Source organism: Haemaphysalis longicornis, unplaced genomic scaffold (genome assembly GCF_048455015.1).
Source record: "Haemaphysalis longicornis isolate Haplotype H1 unplaced genomic scaffold, Haemaphysalis longicornis Haplotype H1 scaffold_1, whole genome shotgun sequence".
Taxonomy (NCBI): domain Eukaryota; kingdom Metazoa; phylum Arthropoda; class Arachnida; order Ixodida; family Ixodidae; genus Haemaphysalis; species Haemaphysalis longicornis.
In genome coordinates, this window is record NW_027526203.1 from 17,100,420 (window position 1) to 17,124,633 (window position 24,214).

General features: G+C 47.8%; 1 protein-coding gene across 1 annotated transcript; it reads right to left on the minus strand.

Annotated features, from left to right (window-relative positions):
* Positions 1-7,478: 7,478 nt before the first annotated feature.
* On the minus strand, positions 7,479-23,675 carry LOC144155977 (uncharacterized). The gene is made up of 2 exons (XM_077687763.1): positions 23,084-23,675; positions 7,479-7,816 (listed from the first exon to the last, which is right to left on the minus strand). The coding sequence occupies exons 1-2, from the start codon at positions 23,673-23,675 to the stop codon at positions 7,479-7,481; spliced, it is 930 nt and encodes a 309-aa protein (XP_077543889.1).
* Between the last annotated feature and the right edge of the window lie 539 nt (positions 23,676-24,214).

Genomic DNA, 24,214 nt, shown 5'->3' on the forward strand with positions numbered 1-24,214 from the left:
TGGAAGTGGTAAGCGAATATATCTACTTAGGCCAAGTTGTGACCCCAGATCCCAACCATGAGGCAGAGATAATTACAAGGATCAGAATGGGGTAGGGTGCATATGGCAGACATTCTCAGATAATGAATAGCAGCCTACCATTGTCGTTGAAGAAGAAAGTGTATGACAGCTGCATCTTACCGGTACTCACCTACGGGGCAGAAACTTGGAGGCTCACTAAGAGGGTTCAACTTAAATTGAGAACGACTCAGCGAGCAATGGAGCGGAAAATGATAGGTGTAACATTAAGGGACAAGAAGAGAGCGGAGTGGGTCAGGGAGCAAACTGGTGTTAAAGACATATTAGTAGAAATTAAGAAGAAGAAATGGACGTGGGCAGGGCATGTAATGCGAAGGCAAGATAAGCGCTGGTCATTAAGGGTAACAGAGTGGATCCCTAGAGAGGGCAAGCGTTGCAGGGGGCGGCAGAAAGTTAGATGGGCAGATGAGATCAAGAAGTTTGCGGGGATAAATTGGTCACAGTTGGCACAGGACCGAGGTAATTGGAGAATAATGGGAGAGGCCTTTGCCCTGCAGTGGGCGTAGATAGGCTGGTGATGATGATGATGATGGGTTAAGCGAAATGCGAAAAATGTATGGCCGGATCACTGGAATAAGAGCTAGTGCTGGTAACAAACGCTCCAATGCACAGGGACGCTTCCGGAAAACAGGCAAAAATAATTTGCAGAAAAAACAATTTTTTTAGGTATTGCGGAAAAAGAACTGCGTGATGCTCGCCTGTTTCGCGTTCGCATCTGGTCCCAAAGAAGTGTTCTCGAGCTTCTCAATGCCGCATCAACTGTTGGTCGCCAACGCTATATTCTATCTTTGCTGTGAAGCAGGCAAAGCATATCTTTTTCTTGTTCCTGCCGTTTTTGGGACTTTTTGAGACACGTCGTCGTCCACATGATCAGAAGCGTCTTCCCCAGCTATATCAACGATGTAGGCGTCCGACAGCACTCCGCTAACGGGACATCGGCCGCGCACAGTGCGTACCCCGTGCAAATTTGCCGTTCGCGACGGTGTTCGGCGCGTAATGGGAGCTAAGCTTTAACCAAGAGCTTATCAGCTGCCGGCAGCGGATGTTGCATTGCGTCCTATTGTCAACATTTCGAGATATCCGTGATCCCCGAAAAGACGTTTCGAGACAAAGGGTGGAAAATGTCGCCTATAGGGGCGTACGGCTGGGCCAGGTGGCGCGACGGAGCGATACTAGCAGCGCTGCGCGCGGCGGGGAACCGCCCTAGATTGCCGTACGCGCACCGAGCTGCCGTTCGGCCGCTGCTGGTTTTCAATGGCGACTAACACGCTGGCATTCTACTGCGGCTTCCTTTCTCTCGAAAACTGTGAGCTATTTTTTAGGGAGGCAACCCTGAAGAAAGGAAAGCTACTCGTGAAACATGTGTTCGCGGTGGAGGAGATAATACAAGCAGACGAGCATCAGGACGCCAAGTGCGTTTCACAAGTGCAAGACAACGTCGTCTACGATGTGCACCTGAAGGTAAACGCTCTTCCTCTTTTTTGTGTTCTTTCTACCGCTCTTGTCGAATGTATTCGCGCTCAGAGGCTAAGTACACAAAGGTGGTGATACTAAATTGACTTTTCGCATGCAGATCTGCGCTCACACACGTTCCGTAGCCTCCGGGACGTGCTCTTGCAAGGCGGGAATAACCAGCCGCTGTAAGCATGCCGTGGCTGTGTGCGCCTACGTGAATGAGGCAACTGACGGTACCTGCACAAGCAGACCCCAGCAGTAGGGAAAACCGTCGAAAAAACCCAAGCGGGACGTGAACAAGACCATCGCGGACCTGTTCCCAGGTATTTTGATTAGGAATGCATTCGCTCGATTCCTCTTTTCACCGTGGTTTCGTGATTGATTGATTATGAGGTTTAACGCGCCGACGCTACACAGACGACGAGGCACGCCGTAGTGCAGGGTTCCGGATTAATTTTGACCACCTGAGGATCTTTAACGTGTGCCGAAATCTCGAACACACGGGCGTTTTTGCTTTTCGCCTGCGTCATAAAAGCGGCCGCCGCGGCCGGGAACCGAACCCGCTTTCTTGACATACCCTGGTTACGTGAACTTGAAAACTTATCCTCCTCATATTTCTACTGTTAAACCGAGTGTAAGCTGATTAGTTTCATGCTAGCAGCGTTGCATTCTTCGACGCGTTCGGCCTCCGACGCGTTCGACAGCACGTCCACGGGTGAGGATTCCTCGGGCGGATGAGGCGACATCAAATTTCTAGCAGCTGATCGATTCCGCTTTGCCAACCTGCAGTAAAAGCGCGGCGAGTATAAGTCAGTGCGAAATCTGGCTGATCCTACCCTTCATCTTACCTTTCGTGTCTCTCACCACTTACCCGCCGCTTTTTGTAAACATCCGGAAACAGAGTCGGCAGGTAGGCTGGGTTGGCCTGGCTCTCGCTCTTTGCATTGTTCACGAAGTGCCTGCTGCATATTCGTGTTTTTTTGGGGGAGCCACGGGGACCCATCAGAGCTATTAGAAAGTAAGGTAATTTAGTGCAGTTCAGCTACTGAATGACAGGAGAAAGGCAGAGAAACGGTCACTCACTTTTTCCGCCGCACAGCCCTAATCCAGGCTTCTCGGCGGTCTGTCTCGTACCACTTGCCGGGAAACGAATAGAACTTGACGATGGGCTCTTTTCCCTTCGTGTTTGCGACGCTGTTGTGGCACCCAACTACACAACAATATTTAGAGCCCTGTCTTTTACTCTTAGGCACGCTAGTTTTCATCACGGCGAAGCAGCAAGCAGCGTACTCCAGGCGAATCTGCGGAAGAGCGCACCCCGTGTGCGGCAATGAAATGGGAGCAAAGACCGCCAGGGGAGGAAACGGCGCTGCATGCGCGCGGCGAAACTTGAGCCGTACGCCCCTATGGCAGGTATATGCACGGCAAAAAAAGGTTTCGATTTAACCGATATTTCGAGATATCCAAGTTTGAGTTATGTAGAAACCACTGTATCTGATGACTGAAGGTGATAAAACTTCGTATGCATGTGCACACGTCTTGTTTTTTTATTCGGCATTTACATTTAACAGATTCCCAGCTGACTGGACGTAACTGAGGGGGCCGCGAAGACGTGCGCTTAAGGGCCTCCAGATCAACGATGCGAAAGGTCAGGAGGCACCGGTTCGAGCTGCTTTATGTACATACACGTACAGGGGACAACATCTTGGGAAACTTGCAAAGAAAGACGGTTCCAAAGAGCCATAGAAAAAAGCGGAGCGCCGCCACACACCACACACATTTTCACGCGCTGACTAATCCATCAGTTAACAACGGTGGGGGGGGGGGGGGGGGGTATTCACAAAGAACGGTTGTTTGCTAGCTGAAGTCCCGCATGATATTTCCAAGCTGGAAAACGATGCATTGCCGGCAGTGTTCCAGAAGCCCCCGAGTATGTGTCGAAATCGGTTCGACACATACTCGGGGGCTAGCATAGCGACACGATTCCGCGGTTTTTACAAGGCTCGATCCTTCATAATACGCGAAAACGTACTCCTGTCACTTCACGCTCCGGTTAAAACACTTGTACTGGTAAGAACCAACTTATTTGGCTAATCTGGTTTGTCGACAGAAACGGATAGGGGTCGAAAAGGGGCAGCTAAAATGGGCTGAACCCGCTCAGAAATAGGGCAGAACTACGAAGGCAGCAGCGGCACGGCAGAGCGCCGTCCGCCGCTGCCCATCGCGCCGGCCGGCCACCGCGCTCCGATTGACTGCAGCGCCGCCGCTGCATGCATCAAGGAGGAGCCCCCTTCGCGGCCGGCGGACGGCAGACTAGCACAATTTCTAGGGACCCCACGCATACCTACGACCGTGAGAAGTTACTAGACGCCGGCCGCAAGTACAACGTTAGCGCCATCTAGCGTACACGAGTGCAACCGGTGCAACTTTTCGATCGCGATTGAAACGGGCCGTGTAGCAGCGGCAGTGCGTCGAGCGAGCTCGAAAACTCGATCGCGATTCACTTCAATGGCGATTGAGGGTGCCCGTGTGACAGGGGTATTAGTGACGCTAGTGCGTTGTGGACTGTCTCCCATTCTGGGCGCGATACAGCCAACAGCAAAGAAAACAACGGAGCAAACGGAGAAAACAAGCTCACTAGCGCATTCAGCGTAACAAGTGTGCATGCTAAAGCGGCGGCAGAAGTTCCATAGTCAATGGGTCATGTGCCGCAGATTGGCTGCCCAGAGCATATTCTGCTGCCCTGACGGCAACTGTTGTACGGTTTCATTGCCTTACGAGGATACACTTTCTACTTAAGGTGTTTACCAGAAGGTAATGAGAAGAAATTGAATGCAGCGAAACCTTGCGCGATGGAGGCTGAATTTCACAGTTTTTTCTAAATTCTTCACCTGTAAAAAAAAATTCGGGAAGCTTGCATTCACGCGCAATACTTGCTTGAATGGCGAAGCTGTGGTAGGTGAGCATTGATGGACCCAGTTAAGTTTCAGTATCACTGTTTATTTTCATATAGTTGCGGTGCTAGTAATCGTCGTCATATGCGTCGAAGAGTTCGTCGTCTTCTTCGCGGCGAGTGGTGGATGCTAAGTCTTCCTGAGCATTGTAGACTTCTACGGTGCTCCTCGTCATGGACTCGAGGCAGCGCGGTGGCTGGATCTCCAAGTCGTCTCGGGAAGGAGTGGCACACTAGTCATTTCTCCAATTATCCATAATGACTTCTAGAGAATGCGGCTGCTGTCACCTCTCCCAAACAGGGTGTCTTTTCAACTTTAGCATTAGCGCTGATGTTTTTTTTTGTTTCACTAATGCTACCGTGCGTGCCGAAGGCGCTCAGTGGTCGCCGCGAGGCACGTGATCACAAGGGCTCGGCATTTTCTTGGTATTTTTTTCTGCCGCGGTGAAATTACGGCTTGTGCAACAGCTCCGCTGTTGGTACTTTTTTTTTCATTTTCACCTGTAACTGGCCTTTGTTCAGAGTCTCTTCACCTGTAATTACTTTTTGTGTATTCATCTCCTGTTAGTAGTTCGTTTTTCTTCCCCTGCAAATATTTTTTGTTTCTATTCCATACTTCTTTTTTGTTTCTTCACTGCAAACAGTTTTTTTCCTCTTCAACTGTAAATGCGTTTTTGTTTCTTCTCCATATTCAAACAGTTTTGTGTTTATTTTAAGCTGTAAATACTTCTTGAATTGTTTCTTCCCCTCTAAATAGTTCTTGTTTTCTTTCCACCTGTAAATGCTTTTTTTTTCTCCACCACCTGTAAATTTTTTCTCCTTAACCTGCAAATAAACCGTTTTTTTTCAGTTGTAAATAAACAATTTCATGACCAGGCTAGATGTGTTGATTCAGTGTCTGCTATCATTTCTGATGTTAGCGGGAAAACTGCGAACGGGATGCAGGTTTGTAAAAGGTAGCAGAAAGAGCTGTGTACGTCGAGACGCCTTCAGTTAATGACAGTTTGCAGGCTCTACGGTAGCGCCGATCTCGAGGACGGTGGCCGTAAGTATTTTGAGGGAGGCGAAACGCATGGCTTCCGTGTACCGTGCGGTGTCAGTGGACATTATACAACTCGAAGTTTTTTTAATATAACCCGGAGCCACTTCCCGTATAATGCAAACGCTTTTGAAACTAATGAGAACTGGGCTCATATAACTACATTTCACGGGTGTAATGAAATGGGCAGATAACATTTTTTTAGTTATAGATATCCGCTCTTTTACTCTTCCAGAAAGCGCGCGATACCGCAACGGGTTCGTTTTCACCTCCATCGTAGAAATGCAGCCGACGCGATGACGGCGTTGCGCTCATTCCAAATGCGCGCCTTACCGCGCCTTGGACAACAACGCCGCCGGTGGCATCGGAGCGCTGTGGAGTTACGTTTCCGCCGCCGGTACTCACACCTCCCCATTCTATCCACCTTACCCTAAGTTTACCCGGTGGCTTCCCACGCTGGCTCACGGTGGCGCTACAGGCGCGCTGCTCAGTTTTAGGCACCTTAGCTGCTCCGAGATCGCCGATGCATTCAGTTGGTACGTTGCCTCTCGCGCTCTTATTGCGAGCCGCCTTGGCATCTGACGACTCCGAGCCAGAGGACCGGAGCGGCCAACCGAATACGCCATAAGAATCCCCCTCTCAAAACAACCGCGCTATTTGCACTCGTGTTCACAATCCCTCCTCTCAAATACACACGTCAGTATTTGCTCCCGTCTGTGTAACCTCGACTGCGCCCTCTCCTCAGTGAAAACGAGTTGGGGGTCGGCTTTTGTTGCACCCAAGAGGAACAAAGAGGCAGCACCATCCATTTGTGGGACTATACAATGGCCTCCCCTTCCCTCCCCCCCGACGCAACAGCAACAAACGGGTATTACAGGGCGTCCGCGGGGACGTAAATGCGTGCACGTGCTTACAAAAAGGTCCATCTTCCTCCACGACAATATCGCAGGCTTGTCTGGAGAAAAAACTAGGGACAACAGTGTTTGAAAATTCAGTTTATCGTGACAACGCAGTTTACTTTGATTGATTGATTGTGGGGTTTAACGCGCCGACACAACGCAGGCGATGAGGCGCGCCGTAGTGGAGGGCTCCGGATTAATTTTGACCACCTGGGGATCTTTATCGTGCGCCGAAATCTCGTACACACGGGCGTTTTTGCTTTTCGCCTCCATCAGAAAAGCGGCCGCCGCGGCCGGGAATCGAACCCGCGACCTCGTGCAACGCAGTTTACTTTAAACATTTCATAAGATTTTCGGCATTTTTGGGGGCAAGTGAATGTTTGTAAAGCTGCTTTCTTTGTAAAGGGAGAGTGCCTTTTATTTCAGCAAATATCACTAAGAATGCATTATACCGTAGTGAACACCACCCTAATGCCTTAGCTGATTTGCTTGCCATAAAAAAAAACGAATATAAATTAACCTATTCTAATAAAAACATGTACAAAAGAATTCGATCAGTTGGCTGCATGACAGGTGTTCCATGAACGAATTATAAAACAAAATATACAAATGCTTGATTTCTAAGAATAACTGGCAAAAATCAAACTCGACATCAACATAAAACTGAAATCACTTCACTAGATTGCTGTTCATAACTCTCGTTATGAGGAAATAAAAGAAACGCTTTTTCAAACTAACACATACCCCATCATTTTGTGAATGATGGGTGAATGATGGGACATCATTTTGTGAATGATGGGACACGAAGCAACGACGCCCCTGGTGGCCACGACGCGAATCACGCCCGTTTTCAATGGGAAGAGGCTGTTCTTTAAAAATACAGGGCATAAATTATATTTTTGAGGACGGGGAACGCTTCCAGGAATCACTGCGAACATTTTTAAGGCCCCAGCACGTTTGCACACGCAACATTAGTTGTTGCGGCGGCATGTCCCATTTCTAAGACGAATTTCTTCTGCCAACAGGGCGTACTCGTGCTTGGTTTCCCGCGTCGTCAGTGGCCACCGTGGATTATCGTCCACGTGCGCACGCATCCATCGCAGGGCGTCGAGGTGCTTGACCCCTGTGCTGCCTGCTGCGCCTGCGCGTACTGCACACCACCATCAACGAGGACCATATAAGCACGCTCCCGTTGCCCGGACTTCACTTGGCAGCAGCAGTTGCGGCGGCATGTCCCATTTCTAAGACGAATTTCTTCTGCCAACAGGGCGTACTCGTGCTTGGTTTCCCGCGTCGTCAGTGGCCACCGTGGATTATCGTCCACGTGCGCACGCATCCATCGCAGGGCGTCGAGGTGCTTGACCCCTGTGCTGCCTGCTGCGCCTGCGCGTACTGCACACCACCATCAACGAGGACCATATAAGCACGCTCCCGTTGGCCCGGACTTCACTTGGCAGCAGCAGTTGCGGCGGCATGTCCCATTTCTAAGACGAATTTCTTCTGCCAACAGGTTGGTTGGTTACTTTGTGCACCTATTTCAAATTTATGCTGTCCGCGACTGCTGCCCAAACCCTTGTTTTTTAGTATCGCTATGCCTACTCTAGCGCAACTAGCCAAAAAAATTGAATCTCTCGAAGAACTTTTGAATGAGAAGTTGGACTCACTCATTGATGATTTGGTGTCTAAAGTTAACATCAAGTTGAAAGATCTTGGTCTTGGTGAACATGCTTCGCTTTGTGAAAGTGTTCGTTTTATGAGCCAAGAATTTGACGAAATGAAGCTGAGACAGGAAGATCTGCTGGCCTCGAACAAAGTGCTCTTGTCACGGAATGAAGCACTCGAAAAAAGAGTGGCTGATCTCGAGCAGTATTCGAGGATGAATAATGTTGAGATCAAGGGTGTTCCTTCATCACAGGGTGAGGATTGCGGAGCCATTCTGAGACGAATCGGCGATGCTGTCGAGTGCCCCGTCTCAGCCGCCGATATCGACACGGTTCACCGTGTTAACTCTAAGACCACCGAAAAGAGCATTATTGCTCGCTTCTGCTCGCGTGATAAAAAAAAATGAGTTCATTAGGAAGGCTCGCAGAGCCAGACTGCGCACTGACAATATCGGCTTCTCTGGTGGAACTAACCTGCCAATCTATGTTAATGACCATTTAACTCTTGATAACAAGAAAATGTTCTCAAGGGCACTGGCACTGAAAAAGGAACACAAGTGGAAGCACCTGTGGACCGATAACTGCCAGATAAAAGCCCGGAAAGCAGACGACAGCAGAGTGTATCGCATTTCCACTGAGTCCGATCTTCGAATCTTCACGTGATGCATTGTAAAACTTCCTATCGCTTATGCCCTAAGGAAGGTATAGTTCACTCTCTCGTTTCATGGCCTTGCATTCTCCGGAATCTGTGCAGCGTCAACTTTCCAAAATGAGTCGTTCCCTCATTCACTTCAATGCATGTAGCCTTCGTAAGAATATAGATGCAATTACTAACTTCATTTCCACAGTTCAGCATGCCTTCACGTTCATCTGCATATCAGAGACTTGGCTTTGTGACACAGACAACGGCATGACCGGTTTCCCGTCTTATCAAGCTGAATATTGCCATCGCCAAAATGATAGTCATGGGGGTGCCGCGATTTTTCTTTCCCAAGATGTATCTTACACGCGCAGATGTGACCTTGAATTAAATGTGAATCTTTGCGAGTCAGTGTGGGTAGAGGTTGACCGCTCATTCCTTAATAATGAAAAGAACCTAATTCTAGGTTGCGTTTATCGCTCACCATCGTCTTCCCTTTGTGATTTTTTGCGCAGTCTCAGTGAAGTTTTATCTAAGCTAGCTTTTGAAAATAAGAACGTAGTAATTGTAGGTGATGTTAATATTAACTTGCTTGACACGAACAGTACTTCTTATGCAAATTACACTGATTGTTTCACTGGATTTGGCTTCGAATCGCTTGTTGATTGTCCAACTAGGGTAGCATCTCACGGTACCGGTACACTCCTCGATCACGTGTTATCCAACATGGCGTCACCACCCTGCGTGGGGGTTGTTGACACCGATATTACCGATCATTTTCCTATTTTCCTCACATTCGAAAACATAACCCACACACGTAATATTAGCTATTCTACATCTGTATTTAGTTCCGATTCCTTTGTTGAGGCTATCAGTACAACTGATTGGGGGACTGTTATGTCTATGTCTGACCCAGATGCAGCCTTGCGAGCATTTTGCTCGTCATTTTTACTCGCCGTGTCGACTAACACGCGTACTGTCCAATGTAAAAAGAAATACAAGTATCCGCACAACCCATGGATGTCAAATGGTCTTCTAATAAGTTTAAGGAAGAAAGAAAACATGTATAAAAAAAAGAAGCGTCAGCCCTTTAATATGTGTCTGGCTAAACGATACAAGTCCTACTGTAATCTATTAAATACCTTGCTCAAGCAAGCGAAAAAAAAGTACTACGAAAAAGAATTCGACAAGAATAGGACTAACCCCAAAAGGCAGTGGCAGCTGCTCAACTCCTTCCTTAACAAGTCATCTGCTAATGTCCCTCTAACCAAAATCGACTACAATGGATCCACCCTCTCCGAGCCCAAGGAAATTGCCAATGCTTTCTCGGAATACTTTTCTTCCGTCTATACTAACCACCGCCCCCATGCGCAGTCGTATACTTCTCTGGGACGTACCACGCAGTCATTCTTTCTTTTCCCAACAACACCACAGGAAGTCTTTTCCACCATTGCTAATCTTAAAAATACAGGGCCTGGGTTAGATGAAATTTGTGTAAGGCATTTAAAACTGGTTGCACATTTAGTTTCCGACAAGCTCTGTCATATTATCAACCTCATGTTTAAACAGGGTTTATTTCCTTCATTCCTAAAAAAAGCTAAAGTAATTCCAGTTTTTAAAAAAGGCGATAAACAAACAGTTTCGAACTACCGTCCTATTTCAATTCTTTCCTGCCTTAGCAAACTAGTCGAAAAATTGTTTGTTAAACGTCTGAATGGCTATTTATTTAAATTTAAGTTGCTTAAAGACAGCCAATTTGGTTTCCGTCCAGGTAGGTCAACCAATTTAGCTGTGCTGTCTCTAACTGATTACATAAAGAAAAGTATTGATTCGGGAAATTTAGTGGGTTTGGTTTTTTTAGATCTCACAAAAGCCTTTGACACAGTAAATCACCAAGTCTTATTGCATAAACTTCAGTCCTATGGCATAACTGGCCCTGCGCTTACATTCTTAAAAAATTACCTACTTGACCGACAGTACACAGTACACGCCGCAAATACCTTCTCTGCAATAAAATATGTTAACCAAGGAGTACCGCAGGGCTCAGTATTGGGTCCTTTGCTATTTATTTTGTATATGAATGATCTTCCTGATGTTCTTAGCTCTTCTGACTGTGGTCAGTGTGTTTTATACGCAGATGACACAACGATATCTTCATATGATAAAAACATTGGTGCTCTTATCTCAAAGTTAAATCTTGCATTAAGTGCCCTTATGAATTGGTGCAGCAGTAATCACTTAGTTATCAACCCCACAAAAACTAAATTTATGGTGTTTAAAAGTGCTCAGAGGTCATTATCTACCATTCCCGTAATACAACTTGGTATTCATTCCATTTCTGCTTGTTCTGATGTCGTCTTTCTTGGCATACATCTTGACCCATGCCTTACCTTTTGCAGTCACTTTAACCATCTTAAGCAGAAGACGGCGTTTGGTATCCGCGCATTAATCAAAGCTCGCCCTTTCTTTTCCCGTGAAGCTCTACTAGCGCTGTATTTTGCGTTCATTCATAGTCATATTAGTTACGGTATAGTCTCATGGGGCAGCACTTATGCTTGTCACTTATCATCAATACAGCACATTCAAAATCAGTCAATACGCATTGTCACTTCTAGTTCTTCGCAATCGAACGCCTACACATTACTACGCTCTTACAATATCTTGCCCGTAAATGTTTTGTTCCAGTTGAATCTCGTGACTTTATTCCACAAATTGCTTCATAATCAACTGGCATTCCCATTTATTGCATCTGATCTTTTGCAGAATAATAATGTGACCAGGTTTGCGGCTAATAAAAATTTCCTGTTACCCCCCGTACATACTAATTATGGGAAAAAAACTTCCGCTTTCAGTGCGATATCCTTTTGGAATGCGTTGCCTTCTAGTATTAAGTGTTGCACTTCTTTTCCTTTATTCAAAAAGTCTGTTAAAAAACATTTTCTCGAATAACCCTACTTGTGATCATTTACCTGTTTGACTTTTGTTTGTTCTTTGATTCCTTTTATACCATGTTGCGTGTTTTTGGCTTGATTTCTGATGTGAAAGTGTATTTTCATGTCCGTATTTTGTAAGAAATTTCTGTTGCTCTGTATAAAGTTTACTTTCATTTTGTATCGACGAACCGAGGGTCCCACTAAAGTCTTTGGCTCTGGAACCCTCGTCTGTATATCCTGGATTTTGTAACAACTAATTTTTGGAAATAATAAAACTTGAACTGAACTGAACTGAACTGAATGAAGTTTAATAATGGGAGCCTATGGAAGCAGCTAAAATTTGGGGTCACTTTCAGCCACATTCAGCCACAAAAACGCGCCTAGTGACAACACAGTGGTTGAAGTGCAAGTTGTGTTAACTGATATAGCTAAAGCAGGGACTTGGCTTCCCTTGCGTGCAAACGACAAGTCATCACGCGGACGATAAAGCGTTCCAAATTGACAATTTCTGAAATACAGTGACTGTTATCGCCTAGCAGCTACATAAACGCTATCTTCATTCAGCGCTTTTTTTGAATCACTCTACCAAAGAGGCATAATACTACGGTTTGCGGAAATTTAAGTACACTGGTACTAGCGGAAATCTTTTGTCATGCTGTGTGCCGTTCCAACAGTATGATGTGCTATGCAGGGATTTATTCCATCGATGCAAACGAAATTGATAAAAGTTATTCTGCCTTGTTACCGAAGGTATTCTTGGCCATTGGCGGAAAGTGCCCCCTATGACAATGCTTGCAAATAACTAACACGCCAGGCGCACTGTTGTACTAAAAATAAGAGCTGTCTTGTCCCGAGCGGCAAGTATACCAAGCATGAAATGGTGTACTGAATTTTTTCTGCTCGTCGTAGCTCTTGTGATGGTGCGGTTACATGCCTTGACCTTTGTTGTTGTAATAGGGGGGCGGTAGTAAAATACGCATCTGGTAATGTAACGAACCAATATTAAATCACTCACTCTACCTAACATTGTGTCGCGACGCCTGCAGAATTGCTGCGTTGTCTCATCTTAGCGTTTCTTGCTGCGTATCTTAGCGTTTTCTCGCGCAGACCGGATAAGCGCCCGGTCGTGTAACTTGTAACGCCCTGCATTTCCAGACAAATGCTGCTTTCGCAGAAGTTCCACCTTTAATCATTATAACATCGTAAATGAAGATCATTGGTCAAATGAAATTTTGAGAAACTAAAAATTAAGAAAAATATAAAACAATAACGAAAAATGGCGAACGGTATAACGCCCTGCATTTCCACAATAATGCAGATTTAGCGGAAATTCTGCTTTTAATGGTTATCATAGCGTAGATGGCGATAATTGGTCGAACAGAATTTTGCAAAAAGTAAAGAACAAGAAAAGTATAAAGAATACGGAAAATGCTGAGCCTTTTTACGCCCTTCAGTCACAAAAAATGCAGATTTGGCGCAAGTAACACCTGTGACCGTTATAATAGGGTAAATGGAAATAATTGGACAGACACGACTTAGAAAAACCAAAAAAATTGGCTCTAAAAAACTCGCACTCGAGAGAAGCGGCATAAGAATGCTGCGCATTAGTCGAGATTTCTCTGAATTTATGCATTTTTTTAAGTGGCCTCGTTTCATCCGCGCTTGCGTTATTAGCGAGTTATTATTGTACGCGGAAGCGCAAGGTCGCGGTTCAGCATTTTCAACATTTTCAAGGCAGTTCACCAAAACCATAGCACTTGGGCATGAACGCACCCTTGTGCATCGAAAGTTTAGGCCATATAAAACAATGCCACAAATAAATGGGTTGCAATGGCTGCAATTGTCCTAAATCATTAATTTGTGCCCTTCTGGAACATCTTCACGACCTCAGTTTTCATGCAATTAGGTTTTACCTTCATAATCTCAGTGTTTTGCAACCTCATTTATCAGGCCTCAATGCAGCTATCACGAAATGAAAAGAAACTCCCTATATTCATTATGCCATGTTGCAAGCAAAGCTGTAAAGCAAGTATCTGTATACCTTAAACCTATCCGGATCTTGAAGTGACAGTCTACTCATACAAGCTTGGGACACGCACAGAGAACTGAGTTGGGTATGTAAATGTTAAGCATTTTGTCATTCTCCAATTCATGAGCACGCACAAGTGTGAGACAAAAATTACTTAATTGACACCATGTCGAAGGAGCGATGTTTTTTTATTTGATATCCAAAATACAAATGTGAACACAAAATACTTATACTGAAATAACAAATACAAATATTAGCAGATTGCCCTTATGGAACACACAAATGAAAATCTTGTGGAAGTGCAAATAACGACCTGTCAAGATAAAATTCTTGTTTTCATTTATGGAGTTTTCAGCAGCTTGCTGCTTACAAAACAGGGAGGAAACTCGTCTTTTTTGCAGGCTACTGACTGTATGACGCCCAACGTTTGGCCAAAAGCTGACGGTATCTCATGTCCTTCATGTAATATACTACCAAACAAAGAAGAAGTACATTCTGCTAGCTTCAATTATGGTCCAGGTGCACCACTTCCGATGATGTAGATGGCCTTTGTAGAATCGCCCCAAGCAATCTTTGGCCCGGGAGCTGCTGCTTCTGGAATTTCGTCGCACTGGAATCGAAACAGCGTTGTAAATATTTCGAAAACGTTGAGTCATGGGTAGCAACCTGTTGTGTTGGCACTGCGTGAAGAAAAGAAACGACAGGTGAATAAGTGACCAGGTACAAAAGGGTGGCGTTACTTATCGGCGGTAAAACAGTATAGCATAAAGGGGCGCAGCAGAAGTATCACCAACGCGTTAGCAGATATGTGAAAATATCATAAATCAGGCAAGTGCATCGCTGTAGTTTAGGCAATTATTTCTTTCTTACTGCTTGTAGATTCAAACGCTCTCCAAAAGGACGTTTTCTTCATATTCATAGGAAGGCCGAGCGCTTTTTCAGTGCAAAGGCGAGCGAGAAAACGTTGCCATATTTTATTTGACAGAAACACGTCAATTGCACGTCGAAAAGAAACTCTGTTCGCTGTTACAAGCGGAGGGTAATGTGCCGTAGTTTCTTTTTATGAAACAATATTCATCAATAGTACGGCGCAAAACGTTTTGTTATAGATGGAACAAAATTGCTAGCAATATCTTTTGCTAAAGCATAGGTGAGACTGCGTCTAATCTCACGGGAGCCGTGAGAATTACCTCCGGAACATTCTCACGGCAGTTCTCATAAAAGCTGGCTGGCCTAAAATTTGCTGAATTATATTACGTCTCAACGTAACGTAACATAGCATAACCTCACCGAACCGAGCGTAACCTATCCGAACGCATCATAACCTACTAAAATCCAGACCAACTGCAACAAACCTAATCCAACGACACAGAACACCACCTGTATTAAACGTAATTCAACTCATTGTACAAGTCCTGTGCGTCGATCGCTTGATATATTAAAAACCAGAGTAAAAAAGTATTAAGAAAATTACGATGACCGAAAAATTCTGAAAGCTAAAAAAAAAACATGCAAGGGGTTACTCGAACCTGAGCCTTCTCGTTTAAAACCAAATACGATACCACAGCGCTACAGGGACAGCTGCGAGCGTGGCATTTTAGTGAATATTTATCCCATAAAATCTCCGCGTAGCGTGCTTAACCAATGAGAGGCGACTGCCGTGAGAAATTTCTGGCGGTAATTCTCCCGCTTGCCGCGATAATAGACACTACCCATATGTAAACTGACGTGGGCAGGGCATGTAATGCGAAGGCAAGATAACCGCTGGTCATTAAGGGTAACAGAGTGGATCCCTAGAAAAGGCAAGCGTTGCACGGGGCGGCAGAAAGTTAGATGGGCAGATGAGATCAAGAAGTTTGCGGGGATAAATTGGTCACAGTTGGCACAGGACCGATGTAATTGGAGAATAATGGGAGAGGCCTTTGCACTGCAGTGGGCGTAGATAGGCTGGTGATGATGATGATGATGATTAGGTAAACTGCGCGCACCGAGCAACAGTCAGCGCATCTGTAACAACATTACAAGCCATCGCTTCGAGCGACCACCACGCCGGCGATGTGCCGCGTTTGCGCTGCTAATGCTATCATGTTTCTGCAAACCGCGAGTTGACACTCCAGAGAGACGACAGCTGTGGCTAACACAACAAGATGGGTGCTGGTGTTACTCATGAATGTTTCTTCATGTGAAAACTTTACCACCTAAACGCACCGTAATGAACTTTACAAATCGCCCCAGAATCCAGACTACTCCACGCGCCAGAAAAATCACTAGCCGAAACGACGACGCGAAAACCTACTTATGAAAAAAACGTTACATAACTTTTTGCTGCGCCTACCAAAAATGACAAGCAGTGGCCATGGAATATTGAAAAATACAAAATTCAAACTGGGTTTTATGTGCCTTGACCTGGAAAATGAAATGCGTGGAAAACTGCAATTTCTTTATGACACCACGGTACTCATTACGGCAACTGAAGCAGTACCTCAAATGTGCAAGCGTTTTCATTTTTCGCCTGGATCCCAAAACGGCGCCGCACAGGGAAACCGAATCCTCTTAAAGCACGTCAAATTTTCTGTACGGCCCCGGGTATCGGAGAACGGTTTTGGCGCGGGCTTCTTCCAACGACGAAAAAGGCATAATTTCATAGCCCTTACTAGTTGTCTGCAAACACTTATTCTTACAGTCTGCGCCCCCCACCCCTCGAAAAAAAAAACAAGAAATCCAGGGACTTACCTATCCTTTCGTGTTCAACCGGGCTATGCCTGCAATACACAAACCAGCCGGCTTGAAATGGCGTCGCTGGTTGGCTTGCGTGACCGGTGGCCCTAATAATCCCATCACATTTGCAGTTGTTTCCACTGTTGCACCGACCTCGAAACACACATTCGATGTCAGCGGAAACGAACGTGGTCAAGAAAGTGTGAACGCTCGGAACTAAGTATAAACTACACAGAGCAAGAGTCAAAGCGCGGGACTCCAACTTGCTCTGCGGTCAAATTCTTCGCACGTGCGCGATAGAGACAAATCACCGTACGACAACTCGCCGAGCTCGAACTTTTTTCCACTCCTATTGCGCATGCGCGCGCGAGATATTTCTGAATGTATTTCGGCTTTCGCCGCGTCGTCGGGCGCGAGTCGTCGGCCACCGCAAAAGAAGCGCGCGGGCGATTGTGTGAGGAGGAATACGCGCATGCGCCGCAAGCCGCACATATCGCTCGGAGCTTCACGATTGCCCGCCTTTTTAAAGCAAAGCTTTTTACCTCTACCCCCCAAGGGTTCTTTCGCGACCGTCGGTGTCACCAGAAAACTCCAGCGAACAAATAAAAGAATTTACTGGCACCGCCGGGAATCGAACCTGGAACTAATAGACTAACAAAGCGAGAGCCCGTTGTCTTACCGATTTAGCTACGGGCCCACGCGAAGACTGGCAAGACGGGTGGTGTACTCACCAAGCACATCTACGGGTTTACCCCCTGCGTTCTCACTGAATGCCACGTGAAAGCGTCACGCGACCACTCATGCCCATCTAGCGGCCCTGTGCACACCTTGCTCATGTGCTAAGAGTTACAAAAATTAGAGGAAGCTCACACCAATGCATGGCATCTCACTTCTAGTACGCCAATGTGCTAAAGCCTGTGGCCTGCAGTGTTCACGTGAACAATCACAGCTCCTTGTAGTCCGCCCTCATGCCAAACAAAGGAATACATTCAAATACTCCTTGATGGCCAGGCCATCACTCCAAGCCCCAGAATCAAGATCGTGGGCCTACATCTATAGGATAACACCAAGAGTGACGTCTCCTTGCAGCGCCTCAAAAACAGCATTAATCAAATCATACACAAGATCAGGCGAGTTGCCACCAAGAAGCGAGGCCTAAAGGAATCCGGTACCTTTCGATTAATTGAAGCTTTTGTCCTCTCGAGAGTCACTTACGTTAACCCCCTGTCTTCTTTTCGACAAGGAAGACATAGAGATGCTTTATATAATGATTAGAAAGGCGATCGAGAGGGACATTGATCTTCTCATGAGTGCGTCCACCCAGAGGCTGCTTAGCACGGGGCTCCACAACACGGTGCAAGAGCTGATAGAAGGCCATCTTTCTAAACAGAAGGTCCGACTCAGAACTGCGATGGGTAACCGCATGCTTCACCAGATTGGCTGGCAGCCCAGAATGTCACTCCACTTGACGTACTCCCACACTCTTGGCGACTAAAACTAAAGATGCTCCCTTTGCTTAGAAATATGAACCCCTCACATGAGAGGGTCATCAAAAAGCACGGGCTCAAGCGCTAAACACCACCCTCGGTGGGGATCATGCAGTTATCTACACAGACGCCTCCAAACATCGAGGGCAGCAATACGCCATCATCGTGGCTACCTCCAGAACCAACCTCCTTGCGTGTACCTCGCTTAGGACACAAGAAATGACGGCAGCAGAAGAGGCAGCCATCACCTTGGCTCTCGCTCAACCAGGGGTTCGGAGGGTAGTCATCGATTCCCAGCAACCCTACTGGAATTACCAGTAGGGTTGGGTGTCCTGACCTGCACTGCGTGTGGTAAAAAACCAATCCCCAAACGGTTCCATTCAGCTCACCTGGACACCCCCTCACGCTTCAATGGAGGACAACAAATACGCCCACCCAATAGGCCTGCGCTTTTACCTCCTGTGCTATGGAGCTGCACGAGGACAGTCACCCGTTTGTCACGTTCAGGGAGATAACCCAGCATTATAGCCTTCTGAAACAGACCGTACCTTCGCCTTACCCTGACCTTTCCAGATAACAACAAACTACCCGGCTCATACAATCCGGGCTCTTTCCCACAGCCGACGCATCTTCACTAATTGTATCCGAATAGCTACGACGCTGAATGTAAATTTTGCTCAGAAATAGGAACACTCCGCCCCGTAATCGGGGTTTGCGACTTTAGCCCTGAGCACCCTCATCTCTTTCCGTCAACTACCCAACAAGAGCAATGAGAGATGCTGCTGTGAGAGAGGCCCTCTCTACCTACCCAGCTTAAGCGAGTGGACAGAACACAGGCCGCGCGGACTGTATATGGGCCCCACAGAAGAAGGAATCACTCCCCAGGGGTGCACCCTGGGCCGTTCAGAAATCTGATCAGAAGTATTTCTTTCTTCTCCTCCTTCTCTGCCGCAAATCTAGTCGCCTCCGTCCGCGGCGCAGAGACGGAGAAGTCAGATCGTCTAACACCAAGTTGGAGCTTACTTTAATTTTATAAAAAAAGTTTCCACTCTTGTGCTACACCCATACAACTCAATCAAACACCGTTCATGCTTCATGCATTGATTTAACCGTAACAAGAATATCTCTTTGAAGTAATAAATGGTGTGGTTAAGTGCATTTCACTTCTCGCTATTTGTAGAGTTATGTGAGTGAATTTAAGTGACGTCGCATGGGTAATCGTTATGGGTGCCGTTTACAGCTTTGCTTTCCAACCACATTCACGGGGTGGATTGGCGCGATTTTTTTATTTTATTCCTGGCGTCAGGCCCTCTGCTAGTTTATAGCCGTGACACTGGCCGCTGGCGCAGCATATAAGCGTGATGCAACCACCTGAGGTTTTGTCACGGAAAAGAAGTCTGTCCGGGCCTCTTATATCCCGGTATTGAGACTGCCCATCGCATATAAATAGGACGCCATCCGGGACACGACTAAGAGTGTAGCGCAAGATTCCTTGCACAAGATCCGCAGTGAAGGCCGTTGCGCGTTCCGTGATAAGGACTTCAGGGGCTCCATGTCGCAGGGCAACTTGGTTTATGAAGAACTTGGCGACTTCTTGTGCAGTCCATTTCGGAAGAGCGGCGGTCTCTGCGTAGCGCGTCAAGTAGTCTGTCGCTACAACAATCCACTTGTTCTGTGATCGTGACGTAGGGAACGGGCTTAGAAGGTCCATTCCAATCTGTTGAAAGGGCCTTGATGGCACGGCGATCGGTTGCAGAAGTCCGGCGGGTCTTGTCGGCGGCGTTTTTCGTCGCTGGCAGCTAACGGCAACTCCGAACGTAGTTGGTGACGTCGGATGTAAGGCGGGGCCAGAAGTACTTCGCCTTAATTTTTTCCATAGTGCGAGCTGCCCCGAGATGTCCGGAAAACAGGTCGTCGTGGCACGCTTCCAAAATTTCGCCACGGAAATCTGCGGGGACGACAAGTAGATAATTCGTTCTCGTTCCGGGGCTGAAATTCTTCTTCACGAGGACGGAGGTTATGAGGCTGAATGCTGGTAATTTCCGCTTGAACGCCCTGGGCACGCTGACATTGCGTCCTTCGATGTAGTCTATCATAACGCGCAAGCCGTTGTGGCACACTGCTGGGCAGCTAGGTCGTTCTCAGTCACGACTCCGAAGAACGCGCTGTCTTCATCGGAGTCTGGTGGTGATGGGTCGACGGGGGCGCGGAACAGGAAGTCGGCGTCGGAGTGTTTCCTGCCGGATTTGTAGACCATTGTAACGTCGAAGTCTTGCAGGCGCAAGCCCCACTACCCAAGACAGCCAGACGGGTCCTTCAAATTGGCCAGCCAACACAGCGCGTGGTGGTCTGTCACAACCTTGAATGTTCTACCATACACGTATGGGCGAAATTTTGAAATGGTCCATATAATTGCGAGGCAGTCTTTTTCAGAGGCTGCGTAATTTTTCTCCTTCTTCGACAGACCACGGCTGGCAAAGGCAATTACTTTTTCCAAACCGCTTTGCTTTTGGACGAGAACGGCTCCCAAGCCTACATCACTGGCGACGGCGTGCATTTCCGTTTCGGCGTTTTCGTAGAAATGGGTGAGCACGGGAGGGTTTTGCAGGCATTGTTGCAGCTCGCAGAATGCTTTTTCTTGGGCGTTTTCCCAGGCGAAAGGGGTGCTATCTTTTGTCAGGCGCGTGAGTGGCTCTGCAATGCGTGCGAAGTTTGCGACGAAGCTTCCGATAGTATGCGCACAGTCCGAGAAATCTTCGCACGGCCTTTTTGTCTTTCGGTCTGGGGATGTTCGCTATAGCTGATGTTTTTGCCGGGCCACGCAGGATTCCTGCGACGTTGATGACGTGTCTCAAAAACTTGAGTTCCTCGTAAACGAAGCGGCACTCTTCAGGCTTCAGCGTTAACCCCGACATGCGAATAACCGCGAGTACCGACTGCAATCTTGCGAGGTGTTCGTCGAAATTTCGGGCGAATACCACGACGTCGTCGAGGTATACGAGACAGGTGTGCCACTTCAGGCCAGCTAACACAATGTCCATGACTCTTTGAAACGTTGCTGGCGCCGTGCACAGCCAAAACAGCATCACCTCGAACTCGTATAGACCATCCGTGGGTATAAATGCAGTCTCTTCTCGGTCTCTCTCGTCCACCTCAATTTGCCAGTAGCCGGTCTTCAGATCCATCGATGAGAAGTACTTCGCGTGGCATAACTGGTCAAGGGTGTCGTCGATTCGTGGCAGGGGGTACACGTCCTTTTTGGTGGTTTTGTTCTATCTCCCTTAGTTAACGCCGAACCTTAATGTGCTGTGTTTTTTTTTCACGAGTACGACCGGCGCAGCCCACGGACTTTTCGATGGCTGTATAATGTCGTCGCTGAGCATGTCGTCGACTTGAGTCCGGATGGCTTCCTGCTCGTCTGAAGAGACGCGGTACGGTGACTGTCGGGTAGGTCGGGCTGCATCCTCGGTTATATTCCGGTGCTTTGCCAGATGTGTCTGATGTAATTTTAAATTTCAAAAAGACTCGCTGTAGCGACGCAGTAAATCCAATAATTTCTTCCGTTCTTCTTGCGGTAACCCCGGATTCACGTCGAAGGGATTCGGAAGCTTGAAGGTATCTTCGGGTGAGCGTTCAAAGTCGGTGACCGTGATCACGTCAATTGTTTCTTGCGTGTCTTCGAGGAATGCAATTGCAGCGCCCCTGTGTAAATACTGGTATTCCTCGCTGAAATTAGTGACCAAAACTTGGGACTGGCGTTGCTTAAAGCGCGCAATGCCTCTTGCAACGGACACACCGCGGTCGAGGAGCAACGATCTCACAGTAAACCGTGATCATCAAGCTTGCACGGGGTGGAAGAGTGACATGATCATCGGGGATCCTTACTGCGGCACGGTATTCGGTTCGGGGTTCGGTTCCGGCTTCATAGAGTGATCGGAAGAAAAAGTTATTAATTTGGTCTGTAGATCACTTATTGTAACCGTTGTCCATCAAAAAGTCCATTTCAAGGATGACGTCGCGGGAGCAGTGAAGCAAAATGACGAACGCCACAGGGTACGTTGTGCCGTCTATGGTGACGCGCGATGTGCACGTTCCACTTGTCGTCACGGGGTGGCCTCCTGCTGTGCGTATGTGCGGACCGTCCCATCTGGTCATAACTTTCTTCAGCTTAGACGCAAATGGTCCGCTCATTACTGAGTAGTCGGCTCCCGTGTCTATGAGGGCGACTACATCAAAGCCGTCGATGGACAGTTGAACGTCGGAGGCCGCCTTCCTCGAGTTCCGGGCACGTCGTGGCGTCGTATCTCTGCTTGTACGTGTTGATGGTCGGTCACTATGCGTCGTAGTCTTCGTGGTATTCTCAGCGGCAGGTTGGGTCATGTTGGGTAGGCGTCGCGCCGTGTGGCTGTCGTGTTCGGGAGTCTCGTCAGGGTTAGGTCGGGTCGTCGGGATGAGGCCATGTCGTGAATCATTGTCTTCAGCGAGTGGCTGCGTCGTTGGAGGGTTTTCATTTTTCCTCCGTTGTGCAACTTTACCTCCCGAAGTTGCTGGTTTTAGTTTCCCCTGCGTGATCTGGGGGACCTTCCACGTGAGAAGTCAGCATTGCTACGGCGGCTCGGCGATTGGTATGGGTAGGGCGACGGCGAACGGTCGAAACGGGCTGTGCCACGGCCGGTTTAAGAAAGGTAGTCATCGATCTCACGTGGTCGTTGCCCAGGGAGAGGGCAAGGTGCGTCGACGGAGAAACCACGCAGTCCGAGTCTCTTGTATGGGCAACGACGGTAGATGCGATCGGCCTCTCCGCAGTGGTAGCACAGCGGACGATTATCGGCGGTATGTCAAACGTCGGTCTTTCTCGGCGTCTGCTTTTGGGCTGTGGACGGCGGTACGGTGGATGGTGGCGACAGTGGTGACGGCGGCGAGAGTGGACGGTGGTACGGCGGAGCTTCTTGTAGACGGGTTGGAGCAGGGCGGGGTCGACGAACAGCCGTTGAGTAAGTCATCGCCTGTGGCTCACGGGGTGCCTCGGATGGCATAGAAGTGCCCAAAGCGTGTTAAACCTCTTCGCAGATGACGTCAGTCAGGGAAGCCACTTCAGGTTGCGGCGTCGTCAGAAAAAGCTTCCGAAGCTCCTCCCTGACCACTGCTCGGATGGTCTCGCGCAGTGTGTCGGAGCTTGTAGCCCCGGCACCGATGGTCTCGGAAACCAGCGCGTTGACCGCGGGATCGTACTGCCTCGTTCGAACTTCCAGAGTCTTGTCCATCGCGGCCGCCTTAGACTCGAATTCGGTCACCGTCTTAGGAGGGTTGCGGACAAGGCAAGCAAAAAGCTCCTGCTTTATCCCTCGCAAGAGAAACCTTAGTTTCTCTTCTGTCATTTCCGGATCCGCACGTCGAAACAACCTCTTCATCTCCTCAACAAAGATCACTACCCCTTCGTTGGGGTGTTGCGTGCGCGTTTCTAGCAAAAAGGGGGCTCGTTCTTTTCGCACGACGGTGGCAAACGTTTTAAGGAACTCCCTCTTGAAGAGAGTCCAGTCAGTCAAAGAGCTTTCATGGTTCTCGAACCAAGTTCGAACTGCATCCTCCAAATAGAAGAAGACATACCGAAACGTTTCTTCGTCAACCCGCCTGTTAAAGATCCGAACACGCTCCACTTTCTGCAACCAGTTTTCAGGATCTTCCGTGGGTGATCCGTGGAATGATGGTGGTTCCCGGGGTTGCTGCACAACTACAGGATGGCTCGTGGTCATCGTGGATGCATTGGTCATGGCAACGGCCATGACGTCTTCCGCCCTCAATTTATCTGCCAGTAGTCCAAACTCCGGCTCTAGGCCTTGCTGTCGGCGGCTGGCACGAGTTGGGCTTGCTTGACGACTTGAAGAGGGTTGAGGGTGCATGTACCCCGCACCTCCACCAGATGTCACGTTGCCAAAGACGACGCAGTTGTCTTCAAGAAAAACAAATTTATTGGCGAAGGATGAAGGCTGTTTGCACGTCGCGGTTACGTTTCCGCAATGTGATATGGGCTGGCGCTGTAATGTGGCCTGTGATACGAGTGATAGTGTTTCATTACGTTTTAAAGCAAAGCTTTTTACCTCTACCCCCCAAAGGTTCTTTCGCGACCGTTGGTGTCACCAGAAAACTCCAGCGAACAAATAAAATAATTTACTGGCAGCGCCGGGAATCGAACCTGGAACTAATAGACTAACAAAGCGAGAGCCCGTTGTCTTACCGATTTAGCTACGAGCCCACGCGAAGACGGGGAAGAGAGGTGGTGTACTCACTAAGTAAATCTACGGGTTTACCCCTTGCGTTCTCG